Below are 26,678 nucleotides of genomic sequence, written 5' to 3'. Positions count from 1 at the left end.
AGCTTCACATCCCACAGAATTCAATGAAATTGCCCTTTTTCTTTCTGAAGGGGGCCTCAGAGAGCTGAACTGGGTGCTGGAGTGGGTCTACCTGTATCCCTAAATTCACATGTCGCACACTGAAGAGGCTCACAACAGTATAACCATTTCTTGTGCCCCCCCCCAACAGAAGAGACGTCACAGGAAACAGCTGGAGTGTTGGGGTTGGTCTCCCTGAATCTCTGTAATCACATCTTTAGTGCTGCACCAATAAGAAGCAAGAAATGTAGCTGTTGCCCATGGGCGCCAAAGGCTACTTGGATGTTGCAGGAGCCTTCCTGAGTGCGAGAGTTGTTCTTCCTGTGCGCTGCCATGGATTGGTGTGCAGCGCCAAACAAAGACTAACTTGACTGCCTACAGTATCCCAGTGCTGTTACTGAGGATTTGTGACTGGTGCTGACACCGCCCTGTTTCTTCCGACTTCCTTCAACTGACAAGCTCACCAATACCTCTAGGATTGGCTCTTAACTCTTTTAATGGGGAGGTTTGCCCTTTGTACCTAGGGTGCTTGCTTCTGCACCCACTGAATGGTTTTTAGAGTCCAGATCTTCCCCAGCACTATTGGAAGAAAAGTAGGGGCTGACTTTCTGCAGGACGGTACACCACAGAGTTCGGACTTCGTGCAGGGTTCCACCGTAATGACTGCAACTAAACCTAAACTGATTTGGGTCTAAGCTGAAATGAAGGCCTTGAACTGAGACTGGGGAACTAAGTAAATTGAGAGTGAGTGCTTTAACGGCTGACCTACGTGTCATGGACACAACAATCTGCTTGCACTTTCACTGGGATATGGTCTCTGGAGCATGTTTTCTACACTGTCGGACAATGCCAATCTTGTACTGGACTGCAGGATAGGCAGAGGTAGCGTGGTTGGGACAGATGGGGAAATAAATGAAAGAGGGTTTTGGTTGGGATCTCCAAAAAAGAAGACATGGGCGGCAGGTCTTAGACGAACCAATTCCAATTGATGGCAGCCCCTTTGTAAACCACTGGAAAAGCTGCCATTTCCAAAACACCAATATAAAGAGTTCTGGCGAAGGGCGGGGTAGGGCAGTACACATTTTTAAACGAATGTGTGATAGGAAAGGAGAGCGGAGAAGAAAATGGCAAGCTTAGCAAAGGAAACACCCAACTCAGTGCAGTGTCAGGATGTTTCCTGCAGTGAGAGATCCTAGAACCCTGTCACTGTAAGCTGCTAACTACGTTAGTGCCTTTTTCATGGAACCCCGGTATAATCCTGTGCCCTGTTTAAATCCTTTTTTGTACAGCATTGCAAAGTAAATGTGAAAGTACTTTTTTTATAAAGATAAGCACTGAATTGGACAGTAGTATTTTTGCTCCATTAGTTGACTTTTGAGTGCTGAGTCTCTGCATTCGTAAGAGGCTTTGGACTGCTCACCCTGTTACCCTGAGAGTCAAGTTCAGAAAGGGTGTACATCGTGCTCAGGTTCCAATGCCCAGTTAGTAATGGAGCAGTAGTAGTAAAAGGCCTAGAAGACAATGACGGCCCTGGGTTCTGTCAACCAAATACTCACAATCACCATCATATTTAATGATCAGCCTTTGTAGAGTGTCCACCCCCACCTCATACACACGCACATACACTACAGGGGGCACGACTAGAATAGTGCCAAAGGGGCTTCCATGGATGATTCATGGCAGCCCATTTGCTCAGAAAGTAGCCCCTAACCTGCAGCGTACTGGGAAAAAGACAGAGTGGTAGAAGAACTATTGTGGCCCTGGGCGTAAGTAAACAGCTTGATGATAAGATGGCAGGATGAACTATTGAGCATGGTCTCATAATGGCCAGCAGCCTTGGCCACAGTGGAACTGTCTGGCACTGCCAAATGGGCCAGCCTAAAAGGCTACGTAAGCGGCCCCCCAGGACCAAAGAAAAACAGCGCAGACACTTGGCCAAAATGCCAGCCCAACACTGTTTTAGATTCAAAAACATTTAATAGTTTGTAAAATCTCTTGTAAAAAGCTACCAGTATCAAAGTTCTTTGTCTTATAGAAAACTAAAACACTGACAGTTCTGTCAAGGAGAGGTCTAACTAAAATGGAAGAAGTGTGAACTTCTCTATTTGGTGAAGCCCAGTGGTAAAATAGGTTGAGTTTCCAGGGACACGGTATGGAACCACACAAACTACTGCAGTTATTTCTCACTCCAAAGACAAAAGAGAGTTAGTGTGTTCTAAACCTTGGACCTCCCTTCAACATACCACTAAATTGCTTCATGGCCATTATAGAGCATTGACCTCCTTCATCAGTCCCGAAGACGTTTATAGATTTAAAAGCATGCCCTTCAGGTCAGCCTCTGCATCAGCAGCATTCAAAAGTGCAATGCATCAACTTTTAAAAACATCAGCCAGATTTTAAAAAATGACGTTATGGTTTATGGAAGTAATTGAGAAAGTGCACGTGGTCACTCTTAAGAAAGGACTGAAGGTTTTGGATGAACGTTAAGATAAAATGTGGTCTGGGGGTTGCCCACATTTATTATTAAGATCACCATATTAGTTTTGAAGGAGCAAAGCCCAATGACTAGTGAAAGAAAATGAAGATGCTCCCAGCAGATGGAATAATGGTCTGGTGGAATACTGTTTGTAGCACAATTTGATGAGAAGATTGTGAATCTGCATAATTTAAAGAAAACGTAAGAAATGTCTTGAGTAAAAAGAGTGAAATGGGCAGTAGGAATCAAAACATTATCATGTGAAGAATCCAAAAAGAAAATAATTAGGTGATAACTGAAAATTCTCAATAAGAACACTACTTCGCTCAAAGTCGAGAGAATCGGGATAACTATGTGGTACAGATAAGGTCGAGGTATGGGCAGTTGCAAATGTTTTGAAGGAAGATAACAGGCAGGGCTAATTTCTTTATAAGAAGAGCCATTATAGCACACATATTAGGGACACATATATTGAAAATACTTAGGCCCATATTTATACTTTTTTTAGCGCCGCATTGGCGCCGCTTTTTGACGCAAAAGCGGCGCAAACTTACAAAACACAATTGTAAAAGATATAAATATGGGCCCTAAAATCTACCTTTCTACTTGTGGGTGGGGATCACTCTAGTACCAAAATGACATTTTGCTTAAAGAGTCACACACCTTTGCACTGTTAATGATGACAGGACAAATGAAGCCAAAAAACAAAATAATTCAAAGACAGGCAGGTAACAGTTATAAATATGTTATTATGAGAGGCAGCAGAGAGCACTCATCATCTACTTGCTGTTCATGTAATTGCTGGGGACAATCCAAAGCAAAGCAATAAATGATTTTGCTCATTGAAGGTTATTTTGCAATGGAAGTAGAAAGTGCACTGTTTTTGTGCTTTTGGGACAAAGTATGTTGTGTGCCGCTGAGGTGTGGGAGCTTCAGCTTTTCTGACGCAGTTCATTCCCCACAGGAAGCTGAGAACATTGTGCAGAAGATCCGACAGCAGCAATATCCGGAACTGCTTCCCTATGACCAGCTCACCCTGGAACGCAGGGAAAGGAAGGTGTTCCTGTTTTTTGGTAAGTCCATGACCACCTTCTTCACAATAATTTAAGTAACTGGCAAAGTATTCTCCCCAATACATGCACACACATTGCTGTGCTCTCTCAGGCATGCCTCCAAAAACAATGACTGAAATCGCCTCCAATTCTACATAGAAGCTTCCTACAGGATCTAATGGACGGTTTTGATTACTTATTGGGAAAGCTCATCACTGAGGTCATAAGGATGATGAAACATCCAACAACAAGTGTAGCAAATGTGCCAAACCCCTTCAGCAGGAGAAAGTTTAAGGTGTGCTATGTAGCCAGTGGTGCATTTTGCCGCACTGGTGTGGTAGTGCACTGTAATTTACAGACAGAATTCGTTCCGTTGAAATGATCACTCTATGGATAAAACTATATAGTGCACAAAATATAATTTGTAAAAATCGGGTTACAGCGAATATTTAATAATTTGTACATCAACAAGTAAAGTGTTTTTATTTGTTTTTTTTAATTTGATTTATTGATTTGTTTATTTTGTTTATTCAGATCTTTGGGCCAGATGTATCAATTTTTCCAATAGCGATTACCTAATTGCGATTATTTGCGAGTCAAACTAGGAAATCGCTATTTGAATGTATGAAACTCCAAGAGGTTTCATTTAGTGATTCCCAACGACTCGCAAATCGACCTACCTCATTAATATTCATGAGGTAGATAGCATGGCTATTATCACAGGGATGGTGGCCTGCTGGGTTCAGCAGACCACCATCCCTGTGATTGCTTTTAAATAAAGCAATCCTTTTTTAAAATGCAGCCCGTTTTCCTGTAAGGAAAACGGATGGGTTTTTAAAAAAATGAAGTGGTACCACTGCCTGCTCTTAAAAAATGTTTTTGCATGCTTTTACAAAGGGGAAGGAGTCCCTTGGGGACCCCTTCCCGTTTGTGAATGGGTTACCACCTACTTGAAGTAGGTGGTAAAATGTGAATGTTTTGCAACCGCATTTCGGTCACAAAACATTCCTACATACCTCTGTGATTCAGTCTTAGGAAGGCAAATTTGGATTCATACATACCAAAAAGCATACATCTGGCACCATGTTTCCATGACACGTCAGAATTATGAAAAATTCTTATACAAAGAAATACTTATAGTGCATTTAGAGGCATAGATTTAAATGTTGTTGTGTGCTAGGAAAAAAATGACTTCTCTCTATATTTCATTCATATATTGCTATTAGACGTGGATATACTTTATACCTTACCATGTTTTATATCTTAGATTTGTTATAGTTCTCACAAATTGCTCTTGTATTGTCAGCTGCTTTTAAGTATTTTAAATAAACTCAACCTTAAAAAAAAGAAAAAAATGTCAGCCCGCAATATTTCTTTCATTCCCTGTACCCCAGGAAGATAGTTACCTAGGTCACGTTTACAAAAATCATCTATCTTTGCAGTCAGAGAAAGAAAATTAAACAAACATTGGTAAAAACCAATAGGTCGCACCTATGCAGGACCTATTGGCTTTGCCACTGTGGTTTAGCAATGTTGTACACCAGCGTGGCTCCTGTTCAGAACGACTAAATGTTAGTGGCATAAAGGAGAGTGGCATGAAGCGAGTGCTGTAGATTGGAGTGGTGTAGAGTGGAGTGTTGTTGAGCAGCCTGGAGTGGTGTAGAGTGTTGCGGAGTAGCGTAAAGTGTTGTGGAGTGGAGTAGAGTGGAACTGAGTAGAGTGGGGTGTCATAGAAAGGTGTAAAGCATCATGAAGTGGTGTAGAGTAGGGTGTTGTAGATTGTTTTGGAGGGAGTAGAGTGGAGTAGAGTGAAAGGCTGTGGAGTTTCATACAGTGGAATCAAGTAGAGTGTCAAAGAAAGAAGTACAGTGTCATACAGTGGAGTGTGATGGAGTGGAGTGGCATAGAGTGGAGTAAAGTGGCATAAAGTAGCATAGAGGGAGTTGCATAAAATTGAGTAAAGTGTTGCGGAATAGAGTGGAGTAGATTGTCATAAAGCATAGTGGTATAGACTTGAGTAGAATGTTATAGTGTAGAGTGGTATAGAATAGAGTGATGCAAAGTGTCAAAGAGTGGCGGTGTATGGTAGAGTAGACTGTTGTAGAGTGGAATAGAGTCAAGTGTTGCAGAGTGTAGTGTAGTAGAGTGGGGTGGTGTACCGTGAGTGGAGTAGAATGTCATAGAGTGGAGTGGAGTAGACTGTCGTAGAGTGGAGTGGAATAGAGTGTTGTGTCTTAAAGTGGAGTGGCATAAAGTGATGTGCATAGAGTGGAGAGGAAAAAAGTGGAGTGACAGGGCATGTCTTAGATTACAGTGGTGTGTCATAGAGTGGCATGGAGTGGCATAGAGTGGAGTGTTGCAGAGAAGAGTGGAGTGGTGTATTGTAGAGTGGAGTGGCTTGGCGCAGAGTGGCAAGTCATAAAGTAGAGGGGCATAGAGTGGAGTGAAATGTCATACAGTAGAATGGAGTGGTGCAATGAGGAGTGTCATAGAGTGGAGGGGCATAGAGTGGAGTAGAGTGGTGTAGAGTGGAATGGCATAGTGTGGAGTATGCATGGTGTAGTAGAGCATGGCTATTACAGACAACACAATTTCAGTTGAAATGACGATTACATTTGTACAGACATACAGTTTTACTGAAAAAAGTATACAGCACACAGATGTAATGGATGTAAATGTCATCACCCAGTGTACTGATTTGTTTTGATTGTATTGAAATATTTGTTTCCATCACACTTCAGAATTACAAAAAAGTGCTTCATTTGTGCTTTCCTGATTCTGTATTTTGATATATCTGCACTGTTCGTTTTGAGACCTTTAAATTTTGTTGTTTGCTAGAGAAAAGCTATTCTCTTCACAGCAAAATTATCACAAAAATCCTCACACTTTGAAGTCAGAGAACGGAAAGTAAACACCAAGCTTTTTGAAAAACAGAGCCTGACAGTTGACCTCTGTCTCTGAATGCATAGCAAATGTGAAAAGATAAAAGCAAGATTTAAAGGCCTGTTTACAGAAAGCAGGCATGTGTGGAAGAAAACAATAAACAGCCTATGCTTTACAGGAGGGACAAACTCAAGTTGGACAGCCTAAAACAAATAAAGCCAGCAAATAGAAAGCAAGCAAATGTGAGTTACAAACACAAAGACAAAGGTAAGCAAATGGCGGAATGCATTCCCAGAGAAGCTTTTAGAATGTCCCCAAGAAGTCGATAGACAACCAGGCCAGTTTGCTGTCTGGTAGACTTTGACCTAACACCAGTTTCCCACTTAAAAGAATAAGCAGCAGTTTGTCAAAGACATACCTGACATTTGACCTTTGTCTTTGAACCCACAGCAAATGGGACAAGTTAAACATAAAATAAATTTAAAGACATCTTTATTGTTCATTCACCTTATTTCCAGCATGGTTAACCCCATGGTGAGAACCACAGAGTGGGCCTAGCAGAAGCCACCTTAAAACAGCAGTATAGAGTCATACATCTGTGTACACATCCCTGAAGAAGGATAAACAGGGACAGGTACATAAATGCGTAAGCATGAAAGAGACAAGGCAATTAGTGTAACATGTGAACTCCATCACCCAAAAAAGAAGGCAATTATGACCTCTGTGACCAAGCCGGACACAGACTACCAATTTTCCTGAAGTGTGATGCCAAAATGCTAGTTACCTCACTGCTCAGCTCCTACATTGGCCACTCCATTCTGCTTTATTTCAATTTCAGTAACAATTCACCAGAATGTCCTTACAGACACAGCGCCCTAACACATCGTTTGGATAGAGTGCCTGTTCCTAAGGGCATGGAGTCCAAATTGGCATTGTGATTTAGGGCCCTATTCATGGAGGTCAATTTACACCTGTGGATTTACTCATGTTGAAATCTACTCCTGCACCTAGGTGTAAGTCTATGCTTGCTTCTGTGATTACTATTCACCCATTCCTAGTGTAGATTTACACCTAAAATGCAGAATTACTTGTCTCCACCATCTCAGCTCAAGATAAATACTGAATTTACAAGTCTAAAGTTACTATTAATAACTTTTCTTTCACAGGTGGGTGGAGATCTCTCCTATTGGGGCAGAGATCTCCCTATGGCAAATAAAAGGACAAATCAAGAAAGTTTAATAATTTAAAATAACCTCTCCTTAAATTTCCCTATCCTAAACTGCTTCCATTTAGCAGTAAGTATTCCCCAGTTTCTGGCGAGTCCCCCTGGTCTCTCCAACATTTACCACAAAAACATAATAAACCTACTAGTGCAGAGATCTCCACCACATTGGCAGAGATCTCAACACTGAAAAGATACAAGAGGTGGAGGTCTGTACATATAGGTTTGTGAATAGCATTTTTTACTATAATACTCCTCTAACATACTACACATTGCACTTTGTAAAATAGGCCCTGTGGTTTTTACCGACAGTTCTATCAATAGAAGACTTATTAAAAAAATATTACTAGATCTCTCATATCTCTTGTTTTAAAAACTAAAATTACGTAGTATCCTAGCTTAGACCAGTCAGAGTTCCAGCAGCATATCACATTGTATACTATTTTATTAAATGTAATAATTGCAAACTAGATGTTTATATATAAAATTGGGGTCGATTTTGTCCACATCAGCAGAGCCTTTAAGTGAGACCTGCTTCTAAATTTCAGTTTATTAGATCTCTGTCTAAAGCAGAGAATCAGTGTCGGATCTTTGCTACTATCTACTAGACACAAACCAAAGTGACTATATCAGAATAGAGTAAAAATTAATTGTATCAGATTCATGGTAAAGTTCTTACAGAACATCCCATTGATATTCTTGGTTTCCAGTTTTCAATTTTCTAAGAAAGCACATAACTCAAAGTCCTTATGCACTCAATTGTGTATTATTCTTTTTAATCTAAGAATCAATTTGCTTCCTTTCATTCTCCAAGAGCGTTCTCAATTTTCCTGGTTAATATTTTTTCCAATGGTGTCTATTTCTTTAGTCAAAATGTTCATCTGTGGCATATTTGTTGTCTTTCATTATGATTCCTCTCAAATTTCCTAATGATGTGTTTTGAGAAGCAAGATTGTTCCCATAGATAATTTGCTGCCAGTACAAATAATCACTTATACTTTAAACATAGATAGACATGCAGAATAAACCTGGTCTAACATTATTTCTCAAGATGATCAAAGTATTTGAAATTTTGCAAGTGAATCAAGTGGCTTTATATTATGCACACTTGCAATATTGTAAATGAAGTGATACAGCAATGGGGTCTATTCACAAACTGCATTTTGTGGTACATTTAGTAGTACTAAAATAGTACTACTAAAATGCTGTTCACTAACCTATATGCAAAGGTCTATGCTTCTGCCCCTCCTATCGTTTCTGTGAGAGGATCTTTGTCAGACTGCAGAGATTTGCACTCACATATGCCTGCCTTTTGGTAGGAAATGTGGAAGGGACATGGGCAGTAGCTGCAAAATAGGAACACTTACTGTGAAATGGGAGGGCTTGGGAGGACGGAGAAGGAGTTTAGGAAGCACTGGGGGGGGTGGGGGGTAGGGAAGAACATAAACCCAATCCACAAAGGAGTAAGACAATTGATATTCACAAACTGCATTTTCATACTTAACACACCCAGAAAGGACCAAAAACAGTCATAAATGTACTCCCTCCCAGACCTGAAATAAGTCCAGTAGCATGCACGCCAAACACTAGAACTTCAGCACCCTCTCATAGAAAATAACAGAGTCAGAGACTTAAGGTAAAATACAATAGGAAATAATGCTAAAATAAACTAACGCAGTTAAACTTTTTAACAATAAATATAAATTTACCTTAAAGGTGAAAGGATTAGTTATAATTAAATTACATTATTTTATTATGATTTTTTTTTAATTTTAAAACAAATGTAACTATTTTTTTCAAATAATGTCATTCATTTAAATTCATTCTATACTTAACTTTTTTGTTATACAATAAATGTATAAAAATTAATTTAGGTGGGGTTTTTAGTAAATAGATCTCAAAAATTACTTTTGTGTATAGACCCCTAAGTGTTTGATTTGTTGTTTGTACCTTGACTGTAACCTAGAGTATCTTTAAAATTAGGCAGATTCCTAAAAGTCAAAGGTGGAAAGTTGACAGTGTTAATGTCTTTATTGAAGAATATAAGGTGCCAATATTTATAAATTATGTTCCGAGCCCTAAAATGTTGACTATAAATTGACTAACAAACCCGGTCACATTGAGCGCTATTTTTTCTGTTTGTGTCAACTGTGCAAGAAGTTAACAAATATTCTCTTTTCATATTCTGCACCCTCGCAAGTTTGTTTTTCATAAGTCTTAGGGCCCAAATATGAGTAGTTCTTCACCCTCACAAAGCATGTCCAGACACAAAAGGGGGAAAAACAAATACACAAGGTACTTAAGTGAAAGTGTGAAATGCAAATTCCTTTGTGACATCAAATGTAATCATTCTTATTCACTGCTAATTGCAAGGGAAGAGAAGGCAACAAGGCTGGACTTGCTGTACCGGGCGTTTCCCGGGAGGCTAGTGGTATGCGGGCCGGTTCCTTGTATATCCAGCAGTTTTCAGGCAACAATAAAAGGGTTAATATAACTCTGGTGATTAATGTACCAGCCTGAGAGAGTTCAGAATTTTGTCTAATCGCAGTTCTGACATATCTAAGGTAGCGCATTGAGTTATTATGCCTGCTGCAAAGAACGTTCACCATGCAGATCACAAAACAGGATTTTATGTGCATAGCTCAGTGGGTTAATGCCTTTTCACCCATATCCTTTAGTTACCTGCAGTTCATATGTTACAATAGTAATATAGCACAGTGAGCTATGAACTGCCATCAAAGAGCTGCATGCAAACTGCATGGTACGGGTTAGAAAGTTATGTTTTTCCTAAGTCTTTCATTATTCTGATGTTGCTAAAAAGTGTTTATTTGGGCAGAAATAAATTCTTATTAGTAAAGTCAACCCTGCCCACAATGTGACATTCTGAAACCTGCATTTGTGCTTCTCCAGACCAAGCACTCTTAAAACCTGCCTGCTAGCATGGATGACGTGATTCCTACACCTTGCAGTCTGCTTTGTCTTATGTAACATTTCCTATAGACTGATTTGCACGTGTGATTCATTGTCTCTGTATGTGATGTGAAGTGCTCCAACATCCTACACTGGTATGGGAGGCGCTATAAGACAAATGAAAGTGAGTGAGAGAGGGGCTATGGAGATATAAGAGGCACCGTTGGAGGTTGATAGTGAGGGAATCATTGATGAGCCCCAACAAAGATTGTCATATCCTGGTGCACTGTAAGGTCATCATTGACTAAGGCTTAAAAGTTAATACAATTGAATATATAACGAAAATGTGCCATAGAATGCACAATTTGTTTCATTTTTCCCAAATTGTCCTTGGGGTGAACATCCTCAACCATCCCTTGTAGTGGTCAGGTACGCTTGCTGCACTCGCTCAATATGCACTGTACGGGGACTGATCTGACAATATTTGCCACACCTGCTTTGGATTTCCAGTCTGGCCTTGGAAGGCAATGAAGAGATCGATCTTTCCTTGTGAGTTGCAAGGAAAGGCGTCAGTGGTTTCACCCACATATGTATTATCAGGTCCCCCATTAAGTCAGTAACCATTGACACATTGGAGACAGTCCATGATGTGTGGCTAACACTATGAAAAGGACAGCTGTGGACATCAAGGAGTGTAGGCAGTCCCTTTGGCAGTGTATTCCTCTATTTGACATTGGTTGCAGTACTGTCTCTTTTCAAATGTAAAGCAGCTGTCCATTGGGAGCCCCCATCTCTGCCTTCACAACTAGTTGTGAGGATGTGCAGGAGTCCCGCCTCATGACAATTGCGGGAGAATTTCTGTAGATCTATGTGACCAAACGTTTGTGCGGTGAAAATATGGAATTTAGCTAAATAGTGAATACCATCCAAGTACAGTACAGAGCCTGCATCAAGGAAGCAGATCCACTGGGTAAATGGTTTACATTTTGCCCTCATACACCAGAAGGGGTTATACCTTTTAGGTAAATATATGGGAACAGCATGGGCAAGAATTCTAAGGTAGCGTCTGTGACGAGGAATATGGACAAAGTGGTAAAGAATGTTTCTCCGAGCCCAGGCCTTGAAGAAAGTTAAAGCTTACTACAGGACTCCACTGAAATAAAGCCTTTTGTCAGACGCTAAATGAACTGCAAGCTTCTCCAAGGGCCTAAAAGAAGGGACATTTTTCTGGATGCTTTAAAAGAAGAGAAATGCTGAAGAAGGTGACAGCTTTTCACTTGTAACAATGGGCGTGAAACTTTGCTTGAGGCCCTAAGGGAAGTGTATACTTTTCTGATCCCTGGAGGAAGTGAAATCTACTCTAGGGCCTTAAAGAAGTGAAAGTTTCTCACAGTTTTTTCAGGACTTAAAGGAAGTGAAAGCTTCACCCAGTAGCTGATGGAAAAAAAAAATTGAAATATGCAAAAGATTCTCTCATGTTTTGAAATAAATGAAGATACAGCTGGGTCCCTAAAGAAAGGGGAAGCTTCTCGGATCAAATTTCTTTCCAGGCTCTAAGAATATGACACTACCTGCCCTAAAAGGAGTGACAGCTCATCTAAAGCCCTAAAGGAAGGGAAAGGTGTATTGAAACAGGCTTATTGTAGGTCCCCCCCATACCTTTTGCCCACATTTGGACTACTAGCTGCTGGTTTTTCAACTCTGAGAGTGCACCGAGACCAACCAGACCTCATTGTCAGTGTTCTGACCCAGAGAGTGCACTGAGGCCAACCAGACCTCAGTGCCAGTATTCTGACCCATTACAAAGTGTATGTTGAATTGGCTATACCCAATTGACAAGTACTGACTTAATTATAAGACCCTAGTACATGTTACCCAGGGCATGTAAGGCAGAGTGTCCACTCAGTGCTGCAGCACTGATTGTGCCAAGCTGTGTGTGACAAAGTACAACATGGCTCCCAGCCTGCCACTGCAGACATGGAAGGGCAGTGTTTTCACTGCCAGTTCGACTTTCCCATTCAAATCAATGGCAAAGTCACCCCTTCCCTTGATAATATATCTAAGTCTCCCCTAAGGAAGGCCTATTGAGCCCTATGGCAGGGAGCTGTATATTATTTTGCAAGATAAATAGTATATATATGTGTAAGCAGCAAAATCCTTAAAGTTGTTGTTTTTATGAGGAAAGTTTTTGTTTAATTATCTTTATAGTCATTTAGCATTTGGGCAAATACTGATATGCAAGATCATAAAATTTAATTTTTGCTATATCTTCTTGACAATAAAACAAATCTTAAACTTGAGCCAACCAGACCATAACATCACATGTTTACTGCATATCTTAATCCATTTCCCAGCCCCAAGAACTTGACTATTCTGTACCTTAGGAGTCACAAGTACGAGAGGATTCCCCTCTACCTCCTGTGTATTTCTGTATCTGGGCGAGCCCAGGCCTGGAAAATGTGAATATAACTGTGTGTCACCAGTAGCCTAAGCCAGTCAGATTCTAGCTGCTATGTGGCGTCTTGGCCTTACAGTGTGTAGTGAAGTAGTGAGTGGGTCATGGCTGCCCAGGCCATCAATATCTCTTCACCTTGTGCATCATTTCTCCTTTTTCTAAGGTGTTCCTCTTCCGCATTCGCCCATTCCAGGAGATCTGCTCTCCATTGATGAGGAAAGTTATTTCTGACTGGCACCCCAGTCTGGCTAACTTCTGAATGGCACTAACTAACTGGGTACCGTAAGGTATCAAATTAATTGTGGCATTAAATGCAACTGGATGGCCAAGTCGAAATTACTGTCACTTTTAAGACTAAGCAACTTTTAAAAAGTTGCCACTCTCTGCCTCTGCTACTCCAACGGTCTCACAAAGACCCTGGCCAACAGACGAATTTCGTCCCGCTTGGGGAGACGTGTGAATGACTCCCCAGCTTGAGAACAAAGGCAGTTGCCCCAGGGCGAAAGGCAACCTCCTCTCCCAGGATGGCAACTTGGGGTGTTAGCCCAAAAGGCAGGCTTCAAAGGGGAAGCCACCTTTGTTGGGCAAATGGAAATAACAATCCTAAGCAAGCTACCTTTTGTTCATGTGGACAAGTTGGAGACAGGGACAGAGAGGGAAACCCAGTCCCCAAACCATTTTTTCCCTTAGACGTCTAGCCCTCAGGTAGCCACACCTCTAGGGTGGGCTACCAAGATCCTGACGACCCAAGAGAGGTCCTGACATCTTGCAAGTGGCTAGCCAGATGCCACACATTGGAGGAAACACGTCACCAGAAGGGAAGGGAAGTAGTAGCATTTAGGCTAGTGACCATGTGACCCCCCCCCCAGGGCACTTCTCTAGGATAAATCTGGCACCCAGTCCCTCAGATCACTTTGGATTTGGAGAAAGGACCGAAGAAGGACTGCCAAGTTGCCTTTGAATCTGCACGAAGAGAGGCTGCATCGTTGGAAAGACTGCAGCTGCTGCACTTTGGGCTATTGAAGTTTGAACTGCACCTGTGGCATCTGACTCTGGGAAAAGTTGGTTCCTGGCCCCAGATCAAAACAGTGACTCAAAGGATCAGTTGGCTGATGCCCTGGAAACAGCTCCAAGGACAAAAGTGCTGAAGAAGCCCAAACCTACAAGTTTGTAACTACTGCAGACGTTTTGCTGCTACCTGTTGCCAGGTGCACCAAGAGACAAATCTGAGATAGCCAAAGTTGCACCTGAGTCTGTTGAACTCGGGAGTGCTATCAGAGCCTGGATTTGTTGCCCACAATGGGCACTAGTCCCATCAAAGGATCTCACCTCAAACGTGGTGCAAGGAGACCAGTAGGCCAGCGTCTGCTGGCCAGTTACTGAGACATGGAGGAATTTGAGGAACCCCGACCTTTGTGGCCAAGGTCACACCACATCACCTGTGGAGGTAGGAATAACCAACAAAGGCACCCCGTTGACCGCACATCAACCAGAGCATCCTTGAACATCTTTTCACCTGTATCTTCAGCATCAGGACCACTCAATTAAAGTCTTTGGCAGATGTCCTGTAAAATTTGGAACTTGCCTTAAAAACGCTCAGGTGACCAGTTAACTGCCCAAAGTATCCTTTCTGGCCCCTAGACCTTCATACTATTAGACTTGGTCACCCAAGATGGGCGGGAGTAGCTAAACCAAGGGCCTGGTTTGGTCTTTGGTGGAGGGGTTACTCCATCACAACGGTGAAGAATATTCCATCTGCCAAAATATAAATCCCATGATATTCTATTGGATTTATATTTTGTGGACAGGATATCTGTCACTGTTGTGACAGAGTAACCCCTCTGCCAAACTCTACATCAGGCCCTAACTCTTCATACTTTTCAAAAGTTTGCAATCTTGTTGACCAATTGTCGCATTTAAGATGCATTAATGTCTTCTATGATCTGTATCTCCTGATTCCTCCAGTGGATTTTGGTCATCAAGGTCTCAAAAGAGTCATACAAATATACTCTCTTTTTATAAATTGATGTCCTGGTTCTTTCATGTTGTGTGACTTTCTTATTCCATTGTTTGGTTCTGATAAATGTTTTATTGTAAGTTCCTTTGTTACGCTTTGCTGCTTGAAACTGCAGTTACCCATAGTTGGGCTATAGGTGATACAAAGGAGCCTGACTGGACCCAAAACAGTTTTTGCGAGTGCATTCACTATGAGGCTCCCTAGTCACATCATATAATGCACCCAAATCCCCACAAAATGGTACTATAGTTTGGCCAGGTCCTAAAAGACTTGAAAGAAAGAGAAAGCTTGTCCAGGTTCCTGGAGGAAGTGAACACTATTTTCAGGTTCTGATGTACATCAGAATCTCTTGAGCCCTAAAAGTATGCAAAATCCTCTGGCAGCGCTTGGTTGATGTAAGAAGCATGAATCATTCCTCAACCTTTAAAAAAAGATGTAGACAGACGTCCCTGATATGCATTTAGGTCAGTATCATAAACCTAAAAGAAATTGCATCACTAAATCGCATACCTGTACATCATGTAAAGCGCAGCTGGCGGCCATCAAAGGGCCCTGCAGACCGGATGGCATATAGAATCCCTCTGAAAGCCTATCATAAGATGCTAAGGCAAGTAAAAAACAGTATTTTGTAAAGATATTGGAGGAGAATCTCAAGGGAGATTTTTTTTTAAATAGTGAAGGAACTGGCCTGCCTTCAATGTTTAAACCAGACAACTAATGCCTCCGCTCAGCTCTTTTAAGAGCTGGCTACATTTTTCAGTGATAAAATAGAGAAGATTTATGCAACATTTGAGGATCAACCTCCCTTAGTGGAGAAGTCTTTTAAGAATCTTAGCCCTCTTGTGGGAGATTTAGCCAATTTAGGCAACTTTTCAAACTTTAAACCAGAAGTAGTAGAAAAGGCTATGCTAGAGGTGAAATCTGGTTCACCTTTGGACCCTTGTTTTTATGTCTTCTTTTCCAGTCTGGTTTATATTTTAAGTCCATTTTTTACACAGATTTGTAATCTCTTATTGAATATGGCTAACTATCATGCTATGTTGAAGCATGCCCTGACCTTGCCTTTGGCAAAGAAAGTGGGGAATGATGCTTCTATCTTGTCCAATTATCGCCGGATCTCCTTACTGCCATATATGTCTAAAGAGCTAGAAAGGCTAGTTAATGCCTTGTTAACACACCTTTTAGAAAGCAATAACATGTTGGACCCTATCCAAATGGACTTTAGAGCTAGAAACAGCATGGAGTCAACTTTGTTGGCAGTTTTGGAGAGTATGAAATCAGAGGTTGGCCAGGATAAGGCTGCGGCCCCAATCCTATTGGACGTGTCCGCAGCCTTTGACACAGTCTCACACATCCTATTAATGCAGAGACTACATGGAATTGGCCTACATTCAGAAGCTTTGGAGTGGTTCGGATCCTTTTTGAACAATCAATCTCATTCAGTACAGTTACCACCTTTCAGGTCCAACCATCAGATGCCCAAATGTGGAGTCCCAGAGGGCTCTTCACTTAGCACCATCTTGTTTAATATCTATGTGATCCCTAGTAGGCTTGGGGCTTTGAGATACTCTCCTGTGCTGACAATACTCAGCTTATTATCTCCATGGGTGAGAGACATGGAGAGGCACAGGACAACGTGATAGGTTGTCTCCCCAAAGTAGCCCCCTAGATGCAGTCATACTGCCTGAAACTTAATGCTGAGAAAACAGATCCTGCTCTTTGGTGGGGCCTGTAAAATCTGTAACGATTCCAGGTGGCCATCACTCCTGGGCCCCGCGCCTAAGCCAAAGAGAGTAGCCAAGAATCTTGGTTTCTTAATAGATCATTCTTTCTCAATGCAAGATCAGGTAAATGCAACATGTGGTAAGTGTTTTGGTCTCCTCCACTTGCTGCATAGCTTTTTCATTAGATCCCGATAGGTAGGTGAAAACAGCCACTCAAGCAATAATTATGAGTGGGCTGGAATATAAGAATGCCGTATATCTAGGAATGGCTGAATTGCTATTTACTCACTTGCAATCCATCCAGAACATGACAGCTAGACTTATTAGTAAAAGTACACGAAGCAGCTCAGCCTCCATTTGCTTGAACTCACTCCATTGGCTCCCAGTATACAAAAAAAACAAATTCAAGCTACTATGACAGATTCATAGGGCACTGTACAACACTGGGCCCATCATACTGTATGAGTGAGTTGCTTTCCATAAGCCCACATGTGCACTTCGCTCCGCCAATCTAGCTATGGTGAGGGCCAAGTACATTAAAAAAGCCAGGATGGGTGGAAGTTCTTTCAACCATCTAGCAGCAATCACTTGGAATTCTTTGCCTCTTGTTCTCTGCCTTACTTTTGATCTCTTTACATCTCAAAAGAGGTTGAATACTTGGTTATTTCTCCTATAATGGCTTGTGCATGGTGACATGTAATCCTCGATCCTGTGCCGGGATATCCCATAGGGGATGATTGCAATGATTTATAAATAAAGTAAATAAATAAGAAAATAAAGAAGGTATGCTTTTATATACTATCCTCAATACCATATCTCCTTACCTAAACTTAACAGGCAAAGTAGTGGTTAGGTCGATCTAGTAGATTTTTTGTTATGTCCCATATTGCATGCAATCCAATAGTGGTATACCATCTGTTCACATCCCATTTTCTGTGGCAACTAAATGCATACTCTAGCATCAAATTCTCTATAATATTGGTTTTCAGATGAAGAGGAAATCACCTTTGCCCCTACCTATCGGTATGAGCGATCAACGCGAGATAAGTATGCTTACACCAAGCAGAAAGCAACAAGCGTGAGTATGGCAATCTGTCTCTATTTCCAACACTCACATTCATGAGCACCCATTCAATTAATGTTTTGATGTTATGTGAAGGGTTTTGTAAGGTACCAATCATGATGCTCCCTAAGTGATCTTGGAGTGTCACTTTCTCACTAACAGATTACCTGCACAAAAGTGAGTCATAAGACTGGTTCACTATCCCTTTCCAGACTCTGACAAATTGCTTACTTGATGTCAAACACAGACAAAAACTCATTAAAGGATATACATTACATGTTATTTTGAGAGCTCCAGAAATAACTAGTGTTCTCATTTTTACCCTATATGGAGAGACATTGATTGGTCACCAGGTTATTCACGTCCCACTAATAGGTATTTCACTGGGATCATTAGGTGCCTTTCTAAGACCTGCTTATGTCTTTGCCCTTATCGTCTGTACTGGTGACTCTTCTAAAGAGCTACTGAATTCTGAACTGCTGCCAAAAGTAACTTTTCTTTCTTGAGTTATAAGTGTGCTCTCTTTAAGTATGTAACTGAGGCTGTCTTTCTGTACCCATTTTGTTAATATGTGTTTCTTAATTGTTTACATGCTTACAGTGTTTGAATGCTTCTCTCTTATAAGAAATCACAAGATTTCCACATTTTCAAGTGGTATTAGTTACAAGAATATTGTACTACATCACTAGGAATTACATTACATGGGCTTGAAGCCCCATAATATTACAGGAAATGGCATGGATCATAGGTAATCAAATTAATCTCGCTGGAATGCATCACCCTCCCATGCTACGTGGTATGTTAAACCTTAGTGAATTGAAACTGATATCATCAACTTCCCCAGAAATTGATTTCATTACACCTGATTTCTTTGAACATCAAATTATCATTTTAAATCCTCTCAACTGGCAATAATCATCATTTACCTCAAAATGATAACAAGGACATCAAATCTGAGTAAAAATGACCTGTTTATATTCCCCCTACTTTCTGACTTGTCAGTGTCTCTTAAAGGATAAGAAGGAATACATTGCATGTCAGATTTGATCTGAAAATGTATTTCCTTTTCCCTTGTGCAGCTGGCATTTCAGAGACACTGACCTTTTGGGGAATTTTCCTTCAGGTCTACTGCTTTGTCTTGAAATAATCTATACACACATAGTAGAACTACTGGCAATTGTACACTGGAAAGTATAACTTACCAGACTATATTTTAAAGATCTTGTAAGTCAGTGAGGAGCTCCTTTACCAAATAGAGGAGGCAAGCCAAAGGCAGAGTTTCTTTATAAGGTCAGAGAAATCTAAGTAGATGGTATTTTATCACTTATTGAACAAGATCACACCACCCTAGGAGAAAAACAAAAGGTAAAGGGTGAAATACTTGAATTGATCTCAATCATAGATAATTGCTTGAGTTGCACTTCCGTCCATCATTTTTTACCCACTATGCCATTTTGGGCAGAAAGCAACCAGCCATGGTCTTGCTCCAGCAGGAACAGTCCAGTCCAAAAACGTGGTAAGCCAGGACCAGTCTAGATCAGTGGTTCCCAACCTGTGGTCCGGGGACCCCTGGGGGTCTGCAAAGCCTCCTCAGTGGGTCCGCAACTGCTTAAAAAATTAAATAATATTAATAGATTAGGTCCCCAGCTTTTACTAATTACTCAGTAGGGGGTCCCAGATTCCAATAATGATCCAGTGGGGGTCCTTGAGTTCCAGTAATGATAAACTGGGGGTCCACAGATGTCAAAAGGTTGGGAACCACTGGTCTAGAAGGGAGCATGAGGAACTCTAAATCGGTTGGCTATCTGGGCCTCAGCAGTGAGCACCAGTCACAAGTTTGGGAATACCCTTTGCACTGAGAAAAATAAAAGGATAATTATGTAAAAACTAGACTAGCATTGCTTGTGCACCCATCTTGGGGGCCTTTCTGAGCAGTTTTGAATGGCATGCCTCGATTGTAGCTGGACCAGGGTTGATTTACATATGGCCAGTGGCATAGTTGGCAAACAAATATGGACTTGAATGGGGGCCAAGTAATTATGTCTAGCTGAGTTTAGTTTGAGTATTCCACCTATCACCTTTTTGTTTTCTTCAGAACAATGCCCTAAGTGTGAAGAGTATACACAGATGTGTGTTGCCTGCACACTGTGACAGAGTTCTGAAGCTGCATCTCACTGATGAGGCCCACGTTGGCTGAAACTAGTCTGTGGTTGGAGGCACCTTTGTTTGCAGTTTGGGTTGGATTGTCCTGTAGGGGCAGGACCAAGATTGGTATACTCGTAGCTGTTTACTCCAATTCTTATTTGATTACAGATCAAGTATAATCTACCATCGTGGTGTGATCGCGTTCTCTGGAAGTCGTACCCTGAAGTGCACGTACTGTGCCAGTCATATGGTAAGTGTGACATTCTCGCTATAAAATGTCACCATTGACAAAATGCAGGTAGGCTGTGTCTGATAAAGGCTGGACTATTAATTATATTAATGGTCATTTTGCAATGGCATGGGAATCAAGATTTTATGAGTAACAAACATGGGTGAAGTGTTGCTTATATTGAGATACCCAAGTACTCAAATAGTATTCCAAAATATTGTAAGTCCATAGAGTAAAGATTTGTAGATGACAAGTCCAATCAAGTGGGCTTTATTGAAATTGCATATGTTATCTCAACAACAGCCGACACTTGATTGTCACCATCTGTGACTTTTTCAAGACAATGAGTGTACATAAAATTTTAATCACAAACCATACACAGGGATAATGAGAAGGTAAATTCAAGACTAAAAAAAGTGATAAGGTCAAAAAATGAAAGAGAAAGTAAAAGAAAGGGAAAAGGCCTCCACCTGTGTTCGAAAAAATTGAAAATTGCACAAATGAAACACACAGAGTATTTCTTACACCCGCGTTTAGCAAACAGTTTCAAGAGTTGCTGGAACAGCAAACACTGTAATTCAATGTACTCAAACAAAAGTATTCGTAAGAAAGTGAAAACACCATCACCATTGTACGCGAGGATGCCCAAACTCAAAGAAGGTCCCATAAGAGTGGTAGTCACAAAAATTAAAGAAAGCCCCGTAAGTGTGAGAGTCATTAAAAGATACATAGTGCACTGACCTACAAGAATATTAAAGTACAAATATCAGTAAAATATTTCAAAAGGGTGATTCACAGTAAAGCTTCCAAGTCTATAAGAGAAGGAAATACATATCAATAGTGTGACAGATTATAAAGTCTCCAGGTCTCTTAGTCATTATATTTCCCTCTTTCGAGGATCATGATACAGACCTTCTCGGGGAATGGGAACATCTTTTTATGTTTATATTATTTGGTATGATGAATATTCTAATCAAACACGCAGAAAGGAAAAGGAACTTACTTCTACAGGTAATTGAGAAACTGGAGGAGGAAATGAAGGGTTTAAATTTACCAGAGGCCACAGGAAAAACTATAAAATTCTCAAAGTGTCCTTAATGCAAATCAATTATACATCAAATATAAAAAGATGAATAGACTCAAATGGGATAAGAATAACTACCACAATGGTAGGGTCTTTACATTTGCTTAAAGCATTTTTTTTTATTTATTACTTATATAGCTTGGACATCGATCAACTTACCTAGCCTATCTAATAACTCATGGAAACACCAATTATACAGACTCAGTCACAGACGATGTTTCCTTCACAAGCTTTACAAGTTTTCTTCATAACTTTAGGTTTGTCCCACTAATGATTTACTATTGACCTTCCTCTTCTTGTGTATTATTCTTAATCCATCACACAACTGATATGTCTTTCCTTCTTTTTGAAGCTTTACTGTGAATTAACCTTTTGAAATCCATTGCTGCTATCTGTACTTTTTTATACTTCTGAGTCTGTACACAATGTATCTTTTAGTGACCCTCATACCTACAGGGCTTTCTGTAACTTTTGTGACTACCACACTTATGAGGCTTCCTTTGAGTTTGAGCATCCTTGTGCTCAACGGTCAGGGTTTTTTTCCTTTCTTTTACCTTTTCTCTCATTTTTTTACCTTGTCCCTTTTACTACTTGAATTTACATTGCCATTATCCCTGTGTATGGTTTGTGATTATTATTATATGTACAGTTACAGTCTTGAAAAAGTCATGGGTGGTGACGAAACACGTGTCGGCTGTTGTTGTGACAATATATGCAATTTAGCGCAGAGAATCTTCCATGTTTTAATAAATCTCACTTGATTGGGCTTATCATATATGAATCCTTACTTTATGGACTTACAATCACTTATGGAATACTATTTGAGTGCCTGGGTATCTTTGTATACTCTAGAATACAGTGGACATATTGGACCATTGTTGTTCATGCCTTGGTACTAGGGCATTTGATACCGCTCAAGCACCACCCTAATCAGCTGTGTTCTTTGTTTACCTTATCCACATTTATGTTTGCTCAACAGAAGGTGCAATTTATATACCACAACTACCTTTCTTTATATGTGTTTTTGTTTCTTTGATTATCTGCACTCCTCTTTCCTTTCTTTGTGGGTTGCATTAGGTTCAAGACATTTGTTATTATAATAATATGGCTTCTTGTGATGACGACAGGGATAAATTGGTTCAGGAACTGTTTGCTAATAGATCGGAAAATTTGAAAGAAAGTACACCTACTAGCAGTAATGAGGGCCTTAGACAGAAATTCATTTGATTAGAGCGTCTGAAAAAACAACAGTTATCGAAATGGTGGGACGTGACCATTCCTAAAAGCTACCTAGTTAGTTCCCCGAGGTCTCTGGGTCATTATATTTCCCTCTTTCAAGGATCTTCATAAGCTTTTCTGTGAATGGGAACATCTTATTCTGTTCACATCATTTGGTATGATGAATATTCTTATCAAACATGCAGAAAGGAAAAGAGACTTATTTCTACAGGAAATTGAGAAACTGGTTTCCTCCTGCCGGCCCAGCGGGGGACTCGTAATAGGGCCCGTGACCGGCGTGGCGATCTTCCATGCGAATGAGTTTGGCTGGCGGCAATGAGGGCCTAAATATCTTTTAGTGACTCTAACATTTGTGACTAGCACACTTATGGGGCTTCTTTTGAGTTTGGGCTTCCTCATGCACAATGTTGATGGGTTTTTCTCTGTCTTACATATACATTTGTTTGAGTACATTGTATTGTGGTGTTTGGTCACCCAGCAACTCTTGAAACTGTTTGCTAAACGTTGGTATAGAAAATGCTCTTTGTGGGTTAATTAGTGCAATTTTTCCTATTTTTACGAGCATGGGTTGAGGCCTTTTTACCCTTTCTTTTACCTGTTTTTTATCATTTTTCGACCCTGTCACTTAAAAGACTTGCATTGATATTGCCGTTATCCATGTGTATGGTTTGTGATTATTATTTTATGTACATTTACAGTCTTGAAAAAGTCACAGATGGTAATAAAACGCTTGTCAGCTGTTGTGATCATATATGCAATTTGGAGTGCGGAATCTTCCACGTTTCAATAAAACTCACTTGATTGGACTTAATATCTACAAATCCCACTTAATTACTTTTGGGATACTATTTGAGTGTTTGGGTATCTTTGTATACTGTACTATACAGGGGACCTATTGGACCATTGTTGTCCGTGCCTTGATAGAAGGGCATGCAATACCTCTTGCATTTGTTCAACAGGAGGTGTGATTTATATACCAGTACTACCTTTCTGTATATGTATATGTGATGGTTATATATAGGCCTTAAGTGAGGGGAACTGTGAAGCTTAAACAGTGAGTGCACCATGGAGCCAATTCACCAAAACGCCAGGGGTAGCAGAAGTGACATCACATGCCTTTTGACCTTCACTTTCACTCACACACACACTTACGTAAACACACACAATCACAGATACACACTCTCTCACACATAAACACACACTCAGGTGCACAAATGCACACAACATACATTTAAAAGATTTTTTTACTTACCTCAGCTGCCATGTAAGGACATATTCCAGCTAATTGCACTCCATGTTTTACAACGCTAATGGTGAATAATATTATTCACTATTAGTGCATTAACAATTGACAGAAAACAAAGAGATTGAAGCCCCAACTGAGGTCCAAAAAGAAGGGCTGCCACTGTGTTCCTGGCACTCAGTGTGTCACCCCTGACGCCAAGAGTGGCAAAGGTTGTGCCAGGGGTGACAAGGGGCAAGATAGGTGTCACAGCTGGAACACTTGGCGACCCTCAAATGATGTCCATGGAGTGCACCTGAGCAACATTCAGTTGGCCTTGTCATAAGTGGTACTGTAAATGCCAGAATGGGCTTGTTTGGGTCAAATTGTGAGTGGTTTGAGCATGTGATATGATAGGTGAGCCTTTGTAGGTTGCGTACAGTGTGGCTGAGCAGGTCATTCAGGGAGTGAAGCTTATCAGGTCATAAGGTGAAAGGGCAAGCACAGGTTATGTGTAGAGTAGAGCTATGCAGGCCATATGCTGCGTGCGGTTAAGAAGGTCATTTCACAAGTGTCACTGTTCAGGCAGGTCATATAGTAAGTGGGACCATAGGTGTGATGTGAAGAGTATTGCTGTTTAGGTCAAATGATAAGCCGGAGGAGCAGGGCATATTAGCAGTTGGACTGTATTTGATCATGTTAAGGGTGGTGGTAAACAAGACATAACAGTGTGGTTTTACAAATCTACAGTGAAGAGTAGGGCTGCCCAGGTTATATGATGTGCATGACAGAGCAGGTCATATTGTCATTGAGGTTGTATATCATGTTTGAGGCTGTGCACATCTTGAGGTTATTGGTGTTGTCTAGGTCATACAGTGACCAATGTGGTGCAGTCTAATACACTGAATGAGACTGTACAGGAGATCTGTTGAGTGGATATGTCATGCTTTACCATTATATTTGGAATATAAAATCTATGACATAGAATACTGACTGGTAAGTCGAAACTCAGTAATATGATGACTGACCCTGTGGCTTTTATTTTCTCTGTTGACCTCTGTTTTTCCTTTATTCAATGCCTTTCCTCCTCTATATTTCTCCCCTTTGAGTTCTTCCTTATTTCATACTCAGTCCCTTCTTCTCCCTCACCCTCCCAATGCAGCACTGTAAAGCAGATGACCTCCTCTTTTACAGGTTGTACTAATGACATCATGACCAGTGACCATTCCCCTGTCTTTGCCACCTTTGAAGTGGGTGTCACCTCCCAGTACGTCTCTAAAAACAGTAAGTGCTGGACCCCGCTAAAGACTCAGCTTTGTCTTATTACAGTGAGGGTGTGTGGGTCTTTTTCTTAAATATGGCTGTTTATGTGATCTAAGATGATTGTACATGTTCTAATATGTCATAATGTTCTTAACTTTCTTCCCTAGGTGCAGATCTGACTGACTCCCAGGGCCAGATTGAGCTTGTGAACTGCTCTGCTCTGCTCCAGACGAAGTCGAAGACCAGGTTCTACCTGGAGTTCCACTCCAGCTGCTTAGAAAGTATGCATGACTCGTTGACTTATTTTCCATCCTGTTTCTGCAGAAGTGACTTAATTAAGTCCAAGGTTGCAATGTTACCATGTGCCATTCCACTGGTACACTGGTGGACAGGTGGTTGACCCGCCACTCATTTCTGGAGATATTGGCAAATTTTTGCCATCAGACTTTGACCAAGAGCAAAAGAGAGAATGGTAGAAAACGTAAAGAGAAAATAAATTAAATATAGGAAAATAGTGGCAAAGAAAGAAGGCAGAAATGAGAAAGAATCTTAATGAGGGGAGATAAAGAGCCAGGAAGTGTAGAGTAGTGGGAAATGGGTTACAGGTAAGGGTAGGTAAGTACCTACACTTAGCAATAGGTCACTAACCTCCACTTAGGTCCAAGTTAATTTTAAGACCGACCGCGATAGAGCCCTGCTCGGCTACAGCCCATGGGAGGTCTCGGTCAAAAGTTTCCCTTAGGACATAGTTGTTTTTCTGGAGGTTTTCTTCAGCAGGACGAACCTGCCAGTCCAATCCGACCTCCTAGAACTCTTCCTCAGATACGCATTGCGGGAGCCCTCGGTGGAGATTTTTACCTTTGGATTTAGTCGGTTTTTTGAGGTGAAAATCCTTCGACCGGGGCAAACCTGGATCTTGATCCGACGCCATTGGAGCCCTCTTCGGATACGCTGGCTGGAAGATCCCGGTTTACTTACTACGTTCGGACTTAGTCTCGGACTTGGAGATTTTCTTAAGCAGGACGAACCTGCAAGTCAGGCCAGGTCGCAGTTCAGGCAAGCCGGCTAGAGTTGCTGCGGCTGGTCGGTCCCTCTATGGAGTTTTTTCCAAAAGTTCTCCAAACTTCTGGATCTTCTTCCAGATGTTGTTTCAAGGTTCTTTTGAGGTCCACAGCTCACCCCAATGTTCCAGAAGCTCTGAGATGCTCCTTGAGGGTGCGGACTACAACTCTCAGAATGCACCTGGTGCAAACTCCTATTTGGCCACTGGACAGTGGTCAGCTGGTTGGTTTCTTCAGGAGTTGGTGCAGGGGACTCTGGTTAGCAATTTTTCATCTGTAGCAAACAGGGAGTCCCCCCTTGAACCATTTGAAGTCAGGCAAAGGCCTTCTTATGGTGAAGCCCAAGTGTGTAGCTGGTGCGGTCCTCCAGAGAGCAGTGTCCGGGTGCAGGTCAGGGATCCAGCAGGGCAGTCCTTCTTCTTCTGTAGTTCTTCCTGTTTCTTAAGGGGATTTTTAAAATTAAAATAAAGTCTCCCCATTCTAGCCTATGGAGGCCATTCACTACAATGAGGGAAACATGAATTTGGCTGTTTTACCTCACCAGGGCTTATAAAACTATGTTTATAAGGTCCCTGCTTATAGTTACATGGCACCCAGCCCTAGGGGCACATAGGG

General features: G+C 41.1%; 1 protein-coding gene across 6 annotated transcripts in view; it reads left to right on the top strand.

Annotated features, from left to right (window-relative positions):
- The window catches only part of INPP5D (inositol polyphosphate-5-phosphatase D), a 662,897-nt gene that overhangs the window by 500,776 nt on the left and 135,443 nt on the right, over positions 1 to 26,678 (top strand). For all 6 annotated transcript variants that reach the window (XM_069213774.1, XM_069213775.1, XM_069213773.1 and 3 more), the window contains 5 exons: positions 3,459 to 3,567; positions 17,747 to 17,835; positions 20,134 to 20,215; positions 24,934 to 25,023; positions 25,170 to 25,283. In XM_069213774.1, coding sequence (XP_069069875.1) covers positions 3,459 to 3,567; positions 17,747 to 17,835; positions 20,134 to 20,215; positions 24,934 to 25,023; positions 25,170 to 25,283 — 484 coding nt within the window. The remainder of the gene's footprint in view (positions 1 to 3,458; positions 3,568 to 17,746; positions 17,836 to 20,133; positions 20,216 to 24,933; positions 25,024 to 25,169; positions 25,284 to 26,678) is intronic.

This window comes from Pleurodeles waltl, chromosome 11 (assembly GCF_031143425.1).
Source record: "Pleurodeles waltl isolate 20211129_DDA chromosome 11, aPleWal1.hap1.20221129, whole genome shotgun sequence".
NCBI classification, from domain to species: domain Eukaryota; kingdom Metazoa; phylum Chordata; class Amphibia; order Caudata; family Salamandridae; genus Pleurodeles; species Pleurodeles waltl.
Note: the sequence above shows the minus strand (reverse complement) of the source record. Positions and strands in the feature narration are given on the sequence as shown.